The sequence below is a fragment of the Seriola lalandi genome, unplaced genomic scaffold (genome assembly GCF_002814215.2).
Source record: "Seriola lalandi dorsalis isolate HSWRI2012SDOR001 ecotype SW California unplaced genomic scaffold, Sedor1 jcf7180002054855, whole genome shotgun sequence".
In the NCBI taxonomy this organism is placed as follows: Eukaryota; Metazoa; Chordata; class Actinopteri; order Carangiformes; family Carangidae; genus Seriola; species Seriola lalandi.
The window spans coordinates 820634-839179 of NW_019525408.1; the positions used below are offsets into that span (position 1 = coordinate 820634).

Below are 18546 nucleotides of genomic sequence, written 5' to 3' on the forward strand. Positions count from 1 at the left end.
GCCGCCTCCTCCCTCTCCGCCCCCTTCCCCCTTCCTGTGCAGTCTGTGGACACAGTCTGAGGCGACAAGGTTGCACAACAGCTCACAAAACCTCCACTTTACAAACATGATCATAAAAAAACACAGTCTGCCATTAGAAATCTGTTTAAGAAGAAAAAATAATTAGGAGGACTGTGATAATTGTGTCAAGGGGGAAATACATCAGACGCATTACGGGAAGAACCAGGAAATCTTGCCGTGGCTTTGTTACTTTGCTGTTGATTCAGTTCGACATTGATCCACCCTTCCATCTGTCATCCTTTTCCTCTGCTCCGTCTTCAACTCTCCATTTCTTTCTCTCTTTCTTTCTCCCTTTCTTGGATTCGAGAGTGGAGGAGCCTTCTGGCTTTAACAGAGAGGGGATGAAGATGTTTATTCATCTGGAGGGTATTAGAGCCATGATTAAGGAGAGGAGGGAGTAGTAAGGCTGATGCGACGTCTGCATCGCTCGTTCGTGGGCCGCCTGCGGGATTCTGGCCAACACACCAGGAAATCAAGAAATGAAAAAGAATGAAAAAGAAAAAAAAAAAAAAACTTGTAGTGAAATTTGATTCTCTCGGGAAAGGACAGAAGTTTAGATTTTAGCCGTCTCGCTCGCTCTCTCATTCTCAGTCTCTCTCCCTGTCCTCACAGCTAAGCTAATTATTAATGAATGCGGTTTCTGTTGAACCTTGGAGAGGTGTCAGTGCTGCAGTCACTGAGGGTTAAGAAATCTTGACATTTAAGACAGGGATGCATGAAAATACATCGTCTTGCTTGAGTTGATGCTTGTTTTTCTTCCCCTCCCGCTCTCCTCTCCGAGATGCATGTTTTCTTCTCCCTCCTGGGCTGTCTCCAGTTGTTTTACCACTGACAAGCTGGGATGGCGTTGAGGAAGTATCAAATAGAGCCACAGTGTATTAATCAGGGGAACTGAGGGTCATGGGTCAAGAGGCAGGGTCAGGTTTTTCTGATAAATGCTAATGCTAAAGCTAACACAGGACTCCATTGCTAGGGTTGTTTGTCCATATGCATGTGATTTTTTTTTTTTTTTTTTTGTCCTTTGGAATGAGAAAAAAGAGGTGTTGATATAATAATTTTTTATGGGCATTTGGCAGACTGACTGCCCTTTTTAAAATGATTCCCAGTGTACCGAATCATAGATCCAAGTGTCTGAAGTTATCCTCAAAAAGTGAAATAACTCTTACTTGAAGACTAGCCCAAGTTTTATGGGTCACTATGAGGTAGTTTGATTAAAAAGAATTAGACCCTATTTCCTAAATGCACTGAGTGCTGTGCTTGGTTTCACGTAATGGATAGCGCCTCTTGAAACTTGCAGAGCAAACCCTATTTTAATGAAGCAACCACACGGTAACTCAGCATATTCCTATATGCACAACAATTTTTTTTTTCCGAGAGATCACATAAATCACATTTCCATGAGTAACCAAGAGTGGGGAAAAATAAAAGGGCATCCAAGTAAACTCTTGCGCAGTGAGGAAATATTAGCAGAGTATACGTAGCATTGTACAGCACAGCGTCGCAGCATCTCTCGCAGTGGCTGACTGGCTGACTGGCTATCTGACTGTCCACTGGGTCCTGCGCCTGGCCTGCCGCAGTGTTGAGGGAACAGCACACACACACATAACACACAGAGGCTCCCCTGCCTATTGAAGCTCAAGCCCAGCCCAGTCCCGCCTGGCCCAGCACTCCCTTAGAGCCAGTGCAGTGAGGCAGGCGGTGAAGGGGCATGCTGGGGGACAGATTGTCATCCTCCTTTCTCCCCCTGGGAGGCTCACTGTGGCTGCTGGTCCAGCCAAGGCCTGGGGAACAGCCTCCTTCCTGTTTGTGCTGTAGCCTACCTGAAGTGGTCAACTGTCCTTCCTCTCCACACCACCAGCCGTTCTACAGGAGATGACACCACTGCCGCCATCCTTCTCCCACACACAAACTGCTCCACCTACATTACACAACTCCAACCATCTTGCTTTGCACCATCTTTAGGTCTTATCTCTGCCAAAGCCTTATAAGGTCTCTTTTGATAAAATTATGAATAAATAGTCTACTGTATATACTGACCATTTGATTATTCCACTTTGCTGAAATGTAGTCTTTTTGTAGCTATAGTAGTATGCAATTAATACACATTTATTAATAATTTATTAATATCACTATTTCGATTAAAACACTATTACGGTACATTTCAGATAATGACATGCACGCTGTGTATTTTGATTCAAGTGTGATTCATGTTTAATAATTCAAACACGAGTAAAATTCAACTGAAACAATAAAACATCAACATTAGCCCACGAGCCCAGCCACTGCACTCTGAATAGTAATCTATTATGAACCCCAAATTCACCTTTCTTGAATAATGTTGTAATTAAATGTCTCCCTATTCTTCTCATCTCATTAATTTCTTTTTTCTCTTTTTGAAAAAAAAAAAGACTTCATTTTGAAAGCAGCAAAATGAAGCGCTCCTGACAATTTAATTTCTTGTTAACCCTGTCTCTGTGACTTTGCCCTGCCCTGATGTAACACCTGCGGAACACAGGCAGAGCCAAACATAATAATATAAGACAGCCTCCCTACTATATATAATATAATACCTCCCTACTATATATAATATATAAATGGCTGTTTTTTATTACAAGCCTTTGTTCAAATGAAATGTTGATTTATCAAACAGTTAAATATAAACAGTAATTCTTCACAGGCCTGTTCAACCCTATCTGACACTCGTGTCACAGTATGTGTTTAAATGCGTTGCTGACCTCAGTGACCTCAATATAAGAGCATGCAGTTGTTATGGAGGATAAGAAATGTGTTACCCAGCATTAAGTCATCTCTGGCCTGCTTTCAGAGTTCAAACACTGCGGTTATGGATTGTTACGTGATGCTTTTCACAGGAAACACAATGAGGCAGATTCTACACACAGACATCTTACAAACATCCTCCTTCATTTCAGAGCCATGTTATTATTTTGAGAAATATTATTGATTGAGTATAATCTTTAGGATTGATTTTAGTTTGTCCGTGTTGTGTGGAAAGATGCCACTGTAGCAGAGACACATCTCTGTGATAAGTAATGGAATTCCACTTTTCATTGTGTCTCACTATCATGGAAAGAAAAAGCCTAGTAAAGGATGACTGGCCGCCCTACTTTTCCTCCTCTGGCCTTCCATTTGTCTAACTTTCCTGGGACGCCACTGGGGCACTGTGATTTCTGGGACAGTGACCAAGTGCTCCTGTCTGAGCTGGGGGACGTGGGTAATGTGGACAAAGTAGTTGACAGTTTGCCGCTTCCCCATGGTTGAGAGACAGAGCCATGAGGGCCAGAATAATGGACACCCAGACCACAGAGTCAGGACAGCGCTTGATGTTCCAGCTCTTTGTGTCGGGGCCCCGTGTGAAAAAATCCCCATTGACTGCACTTTGGGGGTGTGCGTGTGTGTGTGTGTGTGTGTGTGTGTGTGTGTGTGTGTGTGTGTGTGTGTGTGCGCATTTCTCCTCCAAGTGTGTGCAGTGGATATGTGTTTTGTTGTGCGTGTACATGATGTTAGGCTGGAGTAACTCGCTGCTACGGTACTGATGAAACCGCGGGAAGTGAATCCTCATTTCATCTACTGTTTTTCTACCTCGTCCAGTAAAAGATAGCACCCTTGTTCGCTGCTCCTCCAGTCGTCTCACACAACCCCTCATTCTCATCCTGCAGCATAGTGGATTTGATTGATCTGTAGCAAGGGGGGAGAGGGACCTGACATTTCTCAGTGATGTGTAAAAAACATATTGTGTTTGCTAAGAAAAAAAAAAGGGGGGGATGAGAGAGAGACAAGCTGAGTATACACACAACACACAAACACACACACATGCACACACACACACACACATATACACTCACAAACAATGCTAAATCTGAGGATGAGAATGTAAGGATAAATAGAGGCTACTTTAAAATACTTCTACTTGTGATTATTTGTGTGTGTGTGTGTATGTGTGTGTTAATCAGCTGCACAGTGCAAAAAGCCATGTCTAGCCACCTGGCACTTTTGTTGACAGCTACTGGGAATTATCAGTGTTTCATTTTGACTGGATTTGATGTCTTAAAACAGGGATGTAGCAGGACTACTGTGAGTAAAGCCCAGCACTAGTCCTCTTCCAATAGCTCTGTGTCCTCTGAGCTCTCTGTCCTGAATCAACTGAGTGATTCGTTCATCTGACTGGAATTAGTCCCAGAAATTCGACATCCTTCCCTCCCCTCGCTCTCTCAGTCGGGGAGACTGGAGTCTTAGCTAATGTAAAAATTTCTCTCGCCATCTCCTCTATTAGATCTTAAGTGGTTGTGTCACAAACAGGGCCGTACATGATAGTGTGTTGTTCAGACGCACGTTGCTATTTGGGCATCAGAACAGGAAAAGCGTTGAGATGACACATGCATTGTCTCACGGGAAAGGCACACTACTTTTCCCAGTAACTGTAAAAAGATCCCCTCTCTGAATATGAAGTGGGGTCATGGTGTTACATCAGACAAGTTGTCAGCTTTTTGTTTATTCAATGAATCCCTAATCCCCAATGTGCCACAAATACACTCACACAAACACATCTCTTATGACAACCACTACGTACAGATCTCTGGTACAACACACAGGAAGACAAGGTTTGGCGACTGAAAGCACAGGCATGCTTTGCTTCACTGGAATGGCTTTTGAACAAAGTCTAGCTTTCTATAGAAGTGGCAGATGAGTGATAGCAAAAACACTTTTCTGATAAGATAAGGTCCTGGACCTGGATAAGAGTTTGGCTTCCTAAATAGAAGAGATGTACTCTGTTGCTGTCAGGCAGCGATAAGCGATTTTGAACTGCTTCCAAGACCTCAGACACGAAACAGTGAGTTATTCCCAAACCAGGGTCCCTGAAAGGTTTCAGAAGGGAGTATTACTGTGGAAAAAAAAAACAAAACAATAGAATCACCAATGCCTGTTTATCAAGAGTTAGCTTTGGGCAAAGGCTGCAATCAAATGTCAAAGCCTGTGATTTAAAAAAAGTAAGTTGGTAGGTAATTACATCAGAAAAAACTTTCTTGATTTATGTTTTTTGTACTTTTCAAGATATGGTTTACAAAATGTTTCACAATACCAAAAAGGCCAGTTCAGTCAACCGACGGTTAACATTATTTTCACCCAGCTGAAATAAAAAGATCAGAGAACGTCTTCAGCTTTGCACTAAATCAACTGCAATGCTGAATAGACATCCGTGTGGTGCTGATGGTTGTTATAAGACATTTCACAGCATTTTAAAATGGCAAAACACACGTGTGTCTGGGTTTGAGGGTAACAGAATACCTCTGATGAGCAGTGTGCAAACACATTTTCATGGTATTTTGGCAAAAGGCTATTTCTGTTTGAATGATTTCTTACAGTATTTACACCACCAAATGTTAAACTGAGCAATGTAGCTTTAGCTTCAATGCGTTTAACATGATCTTTTTTTGGCACTTATACATGTTAGGTGTTAAGGTTTTCTCAAATTCCATCATATCAATTAAATTGTTTTACCAACCACACTTTCACTACCACTGGAAGGGGATTTCTGAATATGTATAACTTTGTACGTATATTTTATTGATTGAGCCACTGCTGAGCACATCAGCCATTAATATATTTGAAGTATTTGCAATCCAGAAATCACATGTTGCCCTTCTTCTGATCTTGCGTTCAGCTCACACCGTGACAGAGTGGTATCCATCTGCAATGAATTAAATGGTAGTAATTCTTTTCAAATTATAAATATCATTTAGTATTTTAAAACTTGGATACAATATTTGCCACCATATGTGTTATACGGTCCAAAGGGAAACTATGTCATCAGGAAAATTAATGACTTGCTCTCTTAAAAATATATTTATATATCTTGCTAATTCTCAAATTCATTAATTGCATGAATCAAAAAATACTTCAGGGGTTTTTGAAAGCGATGCTGCTGTGTACAGAGACGGCAAACTTACCTGTTCCCAGCATTAAGGATCTTATTTGAACAGGAGTATTTACTCTGGGAAAGGGTGCTATAAATGAACATAGAGGAAGTGGTGCACAAAGAGTAGTTCAGACTGGCTTAGAGGAAACTGAGACTTGCGTGTGAAGGGGGATTTTTTTAGTGGTTACTTTTGCAGCACAAGAAAAAAGAAACACTAAATTATAAAGAGCTATTGCAAATGTCGTTATTAACCTTACATAAATGGATTCCTTGAACTTGTCAAGCTAAGCTTTTTTTTTTTTTCTTTTTTTTTAAGTTTTCGTGTGTTGTAACTTAGGGTTGAATTTATATCTTACTAGTAAATATGGCCGTGAGACATTTTATGCCATCCCCTATAGCAGCGCTCCAAATGAGGTTGTTTTGTTCCATATAGGAGACATTTAAAAGAGAAAGGAGGCGGGGGTAGGGACAGAACTCCCAGAGAGGGACAGGCCTTAAGATGGAGGTCTTCCTCCCAGGACGTGACAGGCTGTTGGCTGGAGGATGCTCAGGAAGGCCTTGGCAGACCAACAAAGACAGCCCTTCAGCTGCAGGGTGTAGTTTTTCAGGCCCCAGCATCCCCTTTGGCAGCAGCACAGAGAGTGCTGGCGTGCACAGGCCCCCGGCCCGAGAGACAGGGAAGTAAGGCCCGTTCTTTTATTTACTCAGGCTGCTGCTGAGGCCTGGGCATTTCTTGTCTGGGTGAAGAAGGAAAAAAACAAGTCCCTCTCTCTTGCTTTCCTCTTGCGGTCTCCTGAGGAAGATTGCTCTTTCATCTACAGTTGTTCACACACTTGTTTTGGCCATTGCGCTTGTATCTGTGTCTTCTATGTGTACATGTATGTGTGCTCATATATATGTTTGTTACTCTGGGTGAATGTGCAGTGTGTGCACTCATGCTCTCTGGTGTGTATATTACTGAGAGTGCCTGCATGTGTGTGTGTGTGTGTGAGAGAGAGTGAGTAAAATTGTAGTAAGTCTCACTTTGTGGGACAACTGTACTTGAAATGTACAGTTTCAACTCTGAATGCACAGATGTGACATGGGAAGACAAAAGTACATAGAGACCATGTGTTTTACAGAAGCAGCAGCTGGATTTTTACTCCAGCGCACATGCAACATATTTAAGTCAGATTGGCATGATGATACCTATAAGAATGAATTACATTACTAAACTGTAATATTAATATTAAGGCATTATTTTATCATACAGCAGCTTCTCTAATATTCCCCAAACCTAATATTAACACGGCTGTTTGCCCATCTAAACATCCATTCTGCGAGTAGAACTTGAGCGATGTTTGCGACTCCCACATGTCCCCCACAGATATGACTTCATGTATGTGTGGTATTGGAGTAAAGGCGCTAAATAAATAATATACATCAAGTAAACAACAACAAACAAAAAAAAAAAAAAAGGAATGTTGTCCTGACAGCTTAGTAATGTCTCAAGGCAAAGACATCCTCATTTAAGACAGTAGAATTTCATTTAGCCTTGTATACAGGCCCATTTATTTGTTTGTTTTATGCTATTGTCTCAAAGCCAATATGTATGACTGTAAGGCATTGGCTGGGGTCATTCTTCTTGCACTGTCTTCTTCTCCTATACCCTGGGAGGCAGTATGAGAGAGGGCAGATCCGCCCCCTCTGTGGAGGAGGGCATAGCACTGAGTCACCCATCCTCCCTCAAACCAGAGAGAGAGAGAGAGAACAAAACATTGAGACATGCATGAGAGATAAAGCAAGTAAATCAGGCAAGGTTTGCTCCTTGAGTGAGATGTGTGTGCAGAGTGGGCGCCTTGCCAGGGGTGGGAGGTTTCCGGGAGGGCCACGGTGTGGAGGTGGGCTCTCAATGTGCCGCTTTCAGCAGTTTGGAGGGGCAAGGGAATGGCCTCCGACCCCATCTGTTTCCTGAAGATAGGCCCTGATGGGGGTAAGTGCTCAGAGAGGGCATGATATCCTGACAAAGGGCAGATCTCCCAGCAAAAACAACAGAAAGGGGGAGAGAGAGACTTAGATTTGTCAGCTGAAGGAGAGTACAGAGGTTAGATCCTGGAAAGAGCTCATGCTTTTCCTTCGTCCCTCTCATAAATCTTTGCAGTTTCCTCTTGTTTTTCCCATTCCAAGTTTTGGCCTTTTGACACAGTTTTTTTTTTTCTAAAGGGGTTGGGATTACGTTGTTTTATTTAGGTAAGGAAGTTCACAGCACTTAGAATTCGGCAGCGGGAAGAAGTGGTCTGTAACCTTTTGAACTTGTGGAAAGTGGTGTTCTGTGTTTTCCATTCATATCACAGCACAGTGAACCAGTGGAAAGGAATGTCGGCAACAAAGCGATTTGAATAGGGACACATTAAAGTAACTGTAAAACGAACGGGGGGCTGTATTGTCAGTCGACTGGTGTTCCCTGGTCATTCTCTGCACCTGCTTGTCCTTGAGTGAGATTGTTAGTCACTTGGTTGTCGTCTTCCCCTATCCGTTTCCCGGTACCCTTGTCCCCCCACCCGCTCCCCCTGCATCAGCACATGGCACATTCATCCATCCAGTATCAGTTGCCTCACGGCTTAGCACAAACCACACAGACAAATATGATAATAATGCATATTCTATAATCTGATATCTATTGACTGATGTTCTGAAAGCCCCATGTTTCATGAAAATCATCTATTTTCCAGTGGAGGGTTCCTAAAGGCTATGCATAGCTGTAGTCTAAATTGCACATTTAATCTTCTCTTTCACTCTTGAGAGCTGCTTTTCCCTGCTTTTTTCTCTTTTCTTAAGGTCATTTCAAGGACTCTTGTTTTTCAAAAAATATTCTAGCAATTGTTCAGGAATAGTAGAAATGTTCTAATTTACCTCATGCCAGGCTTACATCCTAAAGTACAGCCATTGTCTTGTGTTGGCTTTAAATGTCAGAGAGATTGTGTTTTGAGTCACAGTGGGCTAAGCCATTACACGGCCACATACAAGGTTAATTGTAGTAAAAGTATTTCCACTTATTCTGTTCTCTAATTATACTTAAAAGTGCATATTCAAATGTAACTTTTTAGATAACACCTAAGGAGAGGTATTGTTTCCACTGAAGAAAAAATGGTCTAAGTTGCAAAGATTTCTAAATTCATACAACTCAACCTAATAATTACTATGACAAATAACACCACGGTGGCCCACCTTTTCTATTTCAAAGAGTGAGAAAAATGAGTTGCTAATACAGTCTTACAAAACAACTCTTTTACACAGTCTCACCTTCTCGCTCCGTATTTTTTCTTCTGACTTGCCCTTGATACCTTGTTTTCTCTCTTTCTGTCTTCTTCTCCAGACGGTGCTGATCTTGAGGATGACCCATCGTGTTCTTGGCCAGCATCATCTCCCTCCAGTAAGGATCAGACTTCTCCAGGACACTGCGAGGACTATGATTTTGGCGAGGAGGAAGGGGGCCCTGGCCTGCCATACCCGTGCCAGTTCTGTGACAAGTCCTTCAGTCGCTTAAGTTTCCTCAAGCGCCACGAACAGAGTCACGGCGATAAGCTTCCTTTCAGCTGTACCTTTTGCAGTCGTCTGTTCAAGCACAAGCGCAGCCGAGATCGACACGTGAAGCTCCACACCGGCGATAAGAAGTACCACTGTGGAGAGTGTGACTCTGCCTTCTCCCGCAGTGATCACCTCAAAATCCACATGAAAACTCACGCCTCCAACAAACCCCACAAGTGCCCTGTGTGCCGCCGAGGCTTCCTCTCCTCTAGCTCTCTCCATGGCCACATGCAAGTTCACGAAAGGGGCAAAGACGGCAGCAGCTCCAGCCTCTCTAGAGCTGATGAATGGAAGCTGAAAGAAACACGCAAATGCAGCCGTTGTGAGGAAGGTTTTGATGTTCCAGAGGAGCTCCAGAGGCACATTGCTGAGTGCCACCCGGAGTGCTCTCCATCAGAGGATGGAGGCTTGGGTGCCACCCTACAGTGCATCTATTGCCATGAGCCCTTCAGTGACGAGGGCACCCTGCTGACCCACATTGACCAGGCCCACAGCCGAGACAGGAAGGGCCACACCTGTGCTATCTGCTCTGAGCACTTTTTGTCTGTTGAGGACCTCTATGCTCACATGGACATCCACCAGCTCCCTGAATCAAGTAACCATAGTAACAGTCCTTCTTTGTTAACAGTGGGCTACACCTCTGTCTCTAGCACCACTCCTGACTCCAACCTCTCTGTCGACAGCTCCACAATGGTGGAGACAGCACCACCTGTGCCCAAGACAAGGGGCAGGAGAAAGAGGGCTGCTCAGAACACATCAGACATGGGCGGACGTTCCTCCAAACAGCCTAAAGTCTCCTACAGTTGCATTTATTGCAACAAGCAAGTATTCTCCAGTCTGGCTGTGCTTCAAATTCACCTGCGAACCATGCATCTGGACAAGCCAGAGCAGGCTCACACTTGCCAGTTTTGTTTGGAAGTTCTGCCCTCTTTACTAAACCTAAATGAACATCTTAAGCAGGTCCACAATGCAGAAGACCATGCTGCCCTGTTAGCCAGCTTGCCTGATGCCCTTCTTCAGTGTAACTTCTGCCCTGAGGTGTTGAGCGACCTCAACGCACTCCAAGAACACATCCGCTGCTCCCATGGCTTTCCTAGTCCTGTGGCCAAGGAGAGCAATGCCTTCTTCTGCCCCCAGTGCTTCATGGGGTTCTTGACAGAGGCTACCTTGGAGGAGCATGTTCGTCAGACTCACTGTGATGGGGGTAGCCTGCGCTTTGACTCCCCCCTGGCTGTAACTCCCAAGGAGCCTATAGTAGAAGTGTACTCCTGTTCATATTGCACCAATTCCCCCATATTCAACAGTGTTCTGAAGCTCAACAAGCACATCAAGGAGAATCACAAGAACATTCCACTGGCACTGAACTACATCAACAATGGGAAGAAAGCCCTGCGGACTCTCAGCCCCTCTTCTCCAATATCTGTGGAACCAACCATGCTGAAACAAGGCAGCTCAGCCTCACGCACTGCCAGTGAGTTCATATGTAACCAGTGTGGAGCCAAGTATACCAGCTTAGACCTTTTTCAGACTCACCTAAAAACTCACCTGGATGGCATGCAGCCTCAGCTGACCTGCCCACAGTGCAACAAAGAGTTCCCCAACCAAGAGTCCCTGCTTAAGCATGTGACAATTCACTTCACTATTACGTCCACTTATTACATCTGCGAGAGCTGTGACAAGCAATTCACTTCGGTGGATGACCTGCAGAAGCACCTACTCGACATGCATACCTTTGTGTTCTTTCGTTGCACTCTGTGCCAGGAGGTGTTTGACTCAAAGGTGTCCACCCAGCTCCACCTGGCTGTGAAGCACAGCAACGAGAAGAAGGTGTATCGCTGCACCTCCTGCAACTGGGACTTCAGGCATGAGACTGACCTACAGCTACATGTCAAACATAGCCACCTGGAAAACCAGGGCCGTGCCCATCGCTGCATTTTTTGTGGAGAGTCCTTTGGCACAGAGGTGGAGCTGCAGTGCCACATCACCACCCACAGCAAGAAGTATAACTGTCGCTTCTGCAGTAAGGCCTTCCATGCCATTGTCCTTTTGGAGAAGCATTTGAGGGAGAAACACTGTGTGTTTGAGGGAAAGGCACAGAACTGTGGTGCTAATGGCTCTACTGTAAGTGGTGGGGATGGCCAGCCTAAAGAAGACGCTGAGCTACAAGGTCTCCTAACTAACAGCCATGGTCCAGGGGTAGCGGGAGGATCTGTGGTGGAGTCCCAGAACAGCCATGATGGAAGTGAGGAAGAGGTGGACACAGCAGAGCCCATGTATGGGTGTGACATCTGTGGGGCATCCTACACCATGGAGTCACTCCTCACTAACCACCAGTTGAGGGACCATAATATTCGCCCTGGTGAGAGTGCCATGATAAAAAGGAAAGCTGAAATGATCAAGGGCAACCACAAGTGCAATGTGTGCTCCCGCACCTTCTTCTCTGAGGCTGGGCTGAGGGAACATATGCAGACCCACCTTGGGCCTGTCAAACACTACATGTGTCCCATCTGTGGGGAGCGCTTCCCTTCCTTACTCACCCTGACTGAGCACAAGGTCACCCATAGCAAGAGTCTGGACACAGGAAGCTGCCGCATTTGTAAAATGCCACTGCATAGTGAGGAAGACTTCCTGGAGCATTGCCAGATGCACCCTGACCTAAGGAACTCCCTGACAGGTTTCCGCTGTGTGGTCTGCATGCAGACAGTCACCTCCACATTGGAGCTCAAGATCCATGGTACCTTCCACATGCAAAAAACAGGCACCATGTCCGGCAACCAACCCATGGGCCGCAGCAATGTCATCTCTCATAACCAGCAGCAACACCATATTCAGAAACCTTTCAAATGCGCCTCTTGTCTGAAAGATTTCCGGTCCAAACAAGACCTTGTGAAGCTGGACATCAACGGCCTACCTTATGGACTCTGTGCAGCCTGTGTGACAGCAGCTGGCTCCAAGAGCTCCAGCCCGACGGTGAATGGAGGAAGGCAACAACAGCAAGGTGGAGCCACCACTCCAGCAACAACTACAGGCGCATGGGTCCAGGGGGAGAGTCTCAGCCCCGGAGACGGGAAAGGCAAAGCCGTCTCTTCATCGTCTTCATCCTCTTCCATATCCTCATCATCTGCTGCCAAGACACGATGCTCCAGCTGCAATGTGAAGTTTGAGTCTGAAGCAGAGTTGCAAAACCACATCCAGACAGTGCATCGGGAACAGGCTGGGGATAGCAACAGCGGGCAGCTCAAGACCCCCCAGGTGTCCCCCATGCCTAGAACCAGTCCCTCACAAACTGAAGAGGTATTGTTAATTAGTGTTGTATTGAATGTGGCTGAATAGCTCATAAGAACATGCCGAGGTTCACAAATAGTTTTGTATTGTTATGTTAAATTGGTAAAACAAAAGTTATCCTTGTATTCAAAGTTAATCCCTTTCCTCTCAAACTTATTTACAGAAGAAGACATACCAGTGCATCAAATGTCAGATGGTGTTCTACAGTGAATGGGACATTCAAGTTCATGTGGCCAACCACATGCTGGGTAGGAGATAACTCTTTTTGTTTCATTCATTATGGTCTTTGTTGCACTCCTACAACAAAATCATAAAAAAACAGTGCTTGTGTAGTATCTTTGTAAATGTGTTTCTCTACATTTCCCAAAGTATTTCTACAATGTAGCATCAATTTAATCAATGGGGCTTTTATGCTTGTGATTTAAATGTTAGAGGGAATGATTTTGTGTGAACATCATCAATATAATATACAAATCATTAAGGTAAATTCACCAAAAAATTCACCACAAATATTTGATCATTTTAAATCAATTTCAGATATAGTCTTTTTTTATACTTTTTTTTTTTTTTTAAAAGGTGAATCACATATCAAGGATTGATGTGATATATGTAATAAAATATTTGACCCTGTCTCATTCAGGCTCACAAGTATCTGGATCACATCACCAAATAGGTGGAATTATTTTAATATTTTGACCATCAAATGCATCCCCAGTGTTGTGCCCATCATCTTCATTTCCCCATGCATGTGAATGGTATAATATAGTACGTGTGCATGCTTGTGGAGCACAATCTCTCCACTTCAAACCACTCTGTTATGAAGGTAGTTTGAAGTAGTGGAAACCTAATTATTGAAATATTTAAATATCAAAACAGATTTTATCCAAACTGTTTCAATTCCAAATATTATTCCACAGTTTTCAAAAAAAAAAAAAAATCTTCACATTGCTGCTGTACCTTTTTCTTGTCCTTTTTTCTTTTTTTGCTTGTTTGTGTCCCTTCACTTAAGTACTCTGTTCAGATGACTGAGATCTGAATACAACATGTGGTAACATACTGTCATGCTCTCAGCATTTAATGACGTCAAATCAACTGAAAAAATGGATATTTGATTTTTATCACTTTGTGTATCACAAAATTATTCCAAATTTCTCATTTCCTTTCACAAGATTCCTAAACTAAGAGTGCTGGTGTAACACTAACCTCCACATTCTCGAAATGTCTTTACTTTTGGTTGTCATTTGTATGCAGGCAGAATAATTTGTAGAGAACAGACAATTGGAAAACAGGTTTTCTTGCCTGCAGTAAGTAGGCGTCTGAATTCCGGTCTCACGTTCCTTTATTCATTCATTTATTCAGCTCGTTTGGCGGCTCTTTCATTACACTGCATTATCTGTTGTCTTCAGTGGGAGAGAGACTCATTGATCTGGAACCAAACCGCCTCTCTGTTTGGGACACGCTTCTAGGCGCAGGTGAATTTAAACACGGTGGGCAATTCTATCAGGACCGGTAGGCAATTCTATCAGGGACCCACTGTTTGTGCATAAACAATCAGAAGCATGTGATTTGTGATTTTGATGCTGCGGTGTATTTGCAAAGCAGAGAGACGAGCTGAGAGTGTGTAGGTGTGTATTTTGTATTCATCTTTGCGATCTGCTCACCCACTATTCTACTGGGGGTGCCTAATACAGTACCATGCCAGCATTAGTCCTTTCTCTCGTGAAGGCAGGCACGGAGCACACTGGGAGGGTAGAAAACAAACCCCCCTACTGGTTATTTTATGTCTTTCAGCGGCACAAGCACACAGTTCCCCCATAATAGTGGAATTCAGACAGCTTAAGATAACAGGAGGATAGGTGATTGGGTTATTGTCTGATGTCTTACTTCTCTGATATGCCATTGCTTTGTATTCAACATGATCATGGTTTTCATCAGACTCCTCAAAAGGGTTTCTGTTAGATGGATTCGTTTTGTGATCTGTAAAATATGGAGAAAACGAACTCGTCGTAATGAAAATTTGCCGGAAAGATGAAGTTGTCAAGAAGTGACTGCGTTCTGACAAACAAAACGAACAAAAAGGGAGTTGAATAGAATAAATAAAAATAAAGGAAATAAGTTGAACTGAAAAGCTATAGAGAAAAACATATGCATCAGCTTAGTTGTGTCACACCACTAATGTTGATCTAATGCTTTTCCTGAGGAATACTGTTTTAATGTAGAGTGGGGTTCAATTCAATCCAGCCTGTAATCACTGCAAAGCCAATTTGGGCCAAAAACACAGAAAAAAAAAAAAACTCATTTGGAAAAGCTCTAAATACCTTCTCTACTGAAAAAAGGGACACTTTCTCCTTTTAATGGCCATCTGCACAGGAGAGGGGAAACAGGGGGCTGGGGTCATCTCCGCTCAGCTGTCAGCGTTATTAGCGTAGGTAATGGAGCAGACGCTGGATTCATAGGGGTGTTGTTTTCATCCATGCCCCGCTCCATGGTGTCAGTTCACACTGATAACTCTATATATAGTGGTGAGCCGTGACATAACCATAGTGCTAAGTGTATGGAACAACAAAACCTGAGCCTGTCTCACCCAGACAAGTCCATATTAGCTGCCTTTGTAACACAATAGTCTCCCTAAACTAAGTGCACTCAGCCTCCACCCTCACCTCCTCCCTTCGGGCCGAGGTGCTCGTGGCTGCCTCTTCTGTGTGACTGCCAGCACATTTTGATGCATGGATATTACACTCAAATGATGACGTCCTAGTTCAGACATAAAGCGCAGCTCTGGTGCACAGCTACTCAACATTTACTATGATAATGGAGGTGAATGAAACGGAAGGAGGTGGCTATGTATGCAGAAGGGTGTGTTGCAGACCAACCCCAGCCAAGCCTGTGAACGGCCCCACGTGTCTTAAGATGGAGGCCGCAGCCTGCTAGGGCCCAGATGGATCAGTACACATTTGCTGTACAGCTGGTCGCTCTGTTTGGGGACCTGGTGTGATACTCCTATGGAGAAAAAAATGATATCGCCACCATCCAAGGAGCAATTTAATAGCAGGCCAGAAGACAGCTGGCCACTCTTTAGTTTAGAGTTTTTTTGGCATGGCACACTTACAGAATTGAGGGTGTCCGATTTTTCTCCAGAGACACACAGATTTATACAGCTTTCAGCTGCTGCAGTCACTATCAAACCTTTTACTGCTATTTTTCTTTGAGATTAGAAAACAAATCTGACCATCAGTTCAACTTGCCATGTTGATCTGTAGTAGTCGTATTGGAAAAAAATATTTCAAATCACAGAGCTTTCACAAAGTCGTCTGTTTTTTTTTTTGAGAGGACCTTTGAAGGTCTTTCATTGACACAAAAGCCTGTTTGGTTTTATCAGCATGCCATCATGCCACCCCATTGCTTCACTTTGACCCCACTGTAAACTATGACATTTGGAGCCTCATGGGGGGCACGTTTGGCCTATTTATCGCACTGTTTCAAATGTCCCTGTGTGGATTTTCAGAGCCCTGACATGTTTTGAAGCACAGGCTCTGTCTTAAAGGGTTTTAAAGGTGAGAAGGGTTTTTTCTTTTCTGTTAAATCTGCTCTCATTCCAATCCTCATCTCACTCCTGTCCATTCCAAGCAGCTACTGCCAAGGTGGCAGCGCTCAGAAGGACAACTGTAAACAAGCAAACCAACCCGCATCCCAGAAAAGTGTTTTTGGGGTCACCTCTACGGATTTTTTGGGTTGGTGACAACACTGAGCTTGAAGCCAAGTCAGGGAGGAGCCTTCTCTCACAGAGAGGAGCCGGTGGCCTGGTCGGCCCAGGCAGAGGGGGGCACTGGAGGGGTGGAAAGGTTCGGGGGCGGAGAGGGAAAGGCACATTTGCTGTACAGCTGGCCGCTCTGTGTGAAGCAGGCACTGTGGGCCGTTACAGAGCTGGAGAGGAGAGCGAGCGAGAGGCCTTTAGCTCTCCCCTAGTTTCTCCTCCTCCTCTCTGTTCTCTCTTTCTCCTTCTGCCCCCCTCTCTGTCCACTATCTCTCCATTTTCCTCTGCCTCACTATCTAACGCTCACATTTTTATAATAACTGAGCTCCAACCTGGCAAAAAAAAAACATACTGTGTTGGCTGTTAGTGGGGGAACAGACAGGAGGCACACTGTAACAGTATTTGAAGCTGAAAGCCTTGTTTTGTTTCTTGCTAAGGGCCGCAAATTATCCTTGACACATATCCTCTTGTCTTGGGCCCCAAGAGCAACTTGGCCGGTGTATGTTGATTACATGGTCTCCATCACTGTCTCTGCCCTGGTGGCAACACATTCACTACCCCATTAAGCTTTTTTTTTTTCTCCTGGTGCACAAACAGAATATGGTATTTTCATTCTTTGTTTCTTTTCCTATAATCCTCTTTGATTAGGTATGTCTGATGGTGTTCCCTCAGTTTCTGGGACTCATTCATAGAGCACATACACATGTAATCTGCTAACAAACATGGCCAAACACTCCTCATTTGACTCCTAGGGGGCTGGATCAGAGTCAGAACTCAATAGACAACACAGCACAGGAACAGGATCAATCTTATGAAATAAGTAAGAGAACAGGCTTGGACCAGCCAGTGGAAACAAAGGAAACCATGCGTGCCATATACCGAGTGTGATATCTGCCTGCTTTTATTAATTGGTGATTAATAACACCTCTCTGTTCGTTAGCGCAGTCACCTCCCGTGCAGCCAAGTGTGTTGCTGCTAATATGCAATTATGCGCACCTTACTGCTCGTTACATTATACCTCTCCCTGACTAATGTGGCGTCCATGAGGAGAATAGAAAACAGAGTGAGCCGCAAAAAAAGAGCTATCAATAAGATTCTCACATTCGCCGTGTTACCTACCTGTCTGGATGGAAAACAAAAAAAAAAAAAAAAAGAAGTTTCTTATAAATTCCTCAATGTAACCAGGAGACTGCATTAAAAGTTTTACAGCATTGCAGAGACTGTTTTGCTCTTCCTGGTGTTTTTGTTGTAAAGCAGAGGTAATTGACATCACCATGGGGATGCTCTGTTGCTAGGCCAGACAAGCTCAGTCTGATGTGGTCCTTATCTATTGATTTTCCTGACATTTCCCCACACCTCACAGACTAGGCCAACATGTGAGAAAATATCTGATGCTCTCAGTTCATACAGCCTGTTTGTACAAACTCTGAGCGAGCACTTGCTGCCCCTTACTGCATTGCAATGGGTGGGTTGGTGTCACCATGGTGATTTGGGGCAAATTCCTTTCGGTGACTGGTTGAACTGTGCTCATTTGCTGAGTTAATCATTCGGAAGCGTAAATTGCAAACTAATTGCAATAATACAGATTTGTATAAATCCTACGATTTTCTTTGAATTTAAAGACATCATCGAGTGACGGATTCACTGGTGTGCTTTTCCAATCTTCCTATGCAAGTCTAGTCAGGAACTTGGGCGACCTGAATAAAGGTAGGCTCTTCCTGTGCTTCTGGCTATGTTTTATTGATATACAGGAGGGATGTCTCCTTTAGAGTGTTAATGCCAACCCTTGTTCTGAAGTGAATCCCATAAATACTGGATGATCAGAATTAACCTCTGCATTACTCCACCTCCCCATGGTCTCTGAGATGTCACCAAGGCCGTGGGTGCACGCACACCCCTGGTCTGAGGGGGGTTGCTTAGCAGTCTGACTGGAGGGAGGGAGGGG

The 18546-nt window shown here is 44.0% G+C and overlaps 1 protein-coding gene across 3 annotated transcripts in view; it reads left to right on the forward strand.

The window, feature by feature from the left end:
* The window catches only part of znf521 (zinc finger protein 521), a 90831-nt gene that overhangs the window by 30726 nt on the left and 41559 nt on the right, over positions 1-18546 (forward strand). For 2 of the 3 annotated variants that reach the window (XM_023427233.2, XM_087179565.1), the window contains exons 4-5: positions 9351-12856; positions 13011-13095. In XM_023427233.2, the coding sequence (XP_023283001.1) occupies positions 9351-12856; positions 13011-13095 (3591 nt within the window). Of the gene's footprint in view, positions 1-9350; positions 12857-13010; positions 13096-13487; positions 13559-18546 lie in introns of those variants that run through there. The other variant, XM_087179566.1, reaches the window with a different exon arrangement.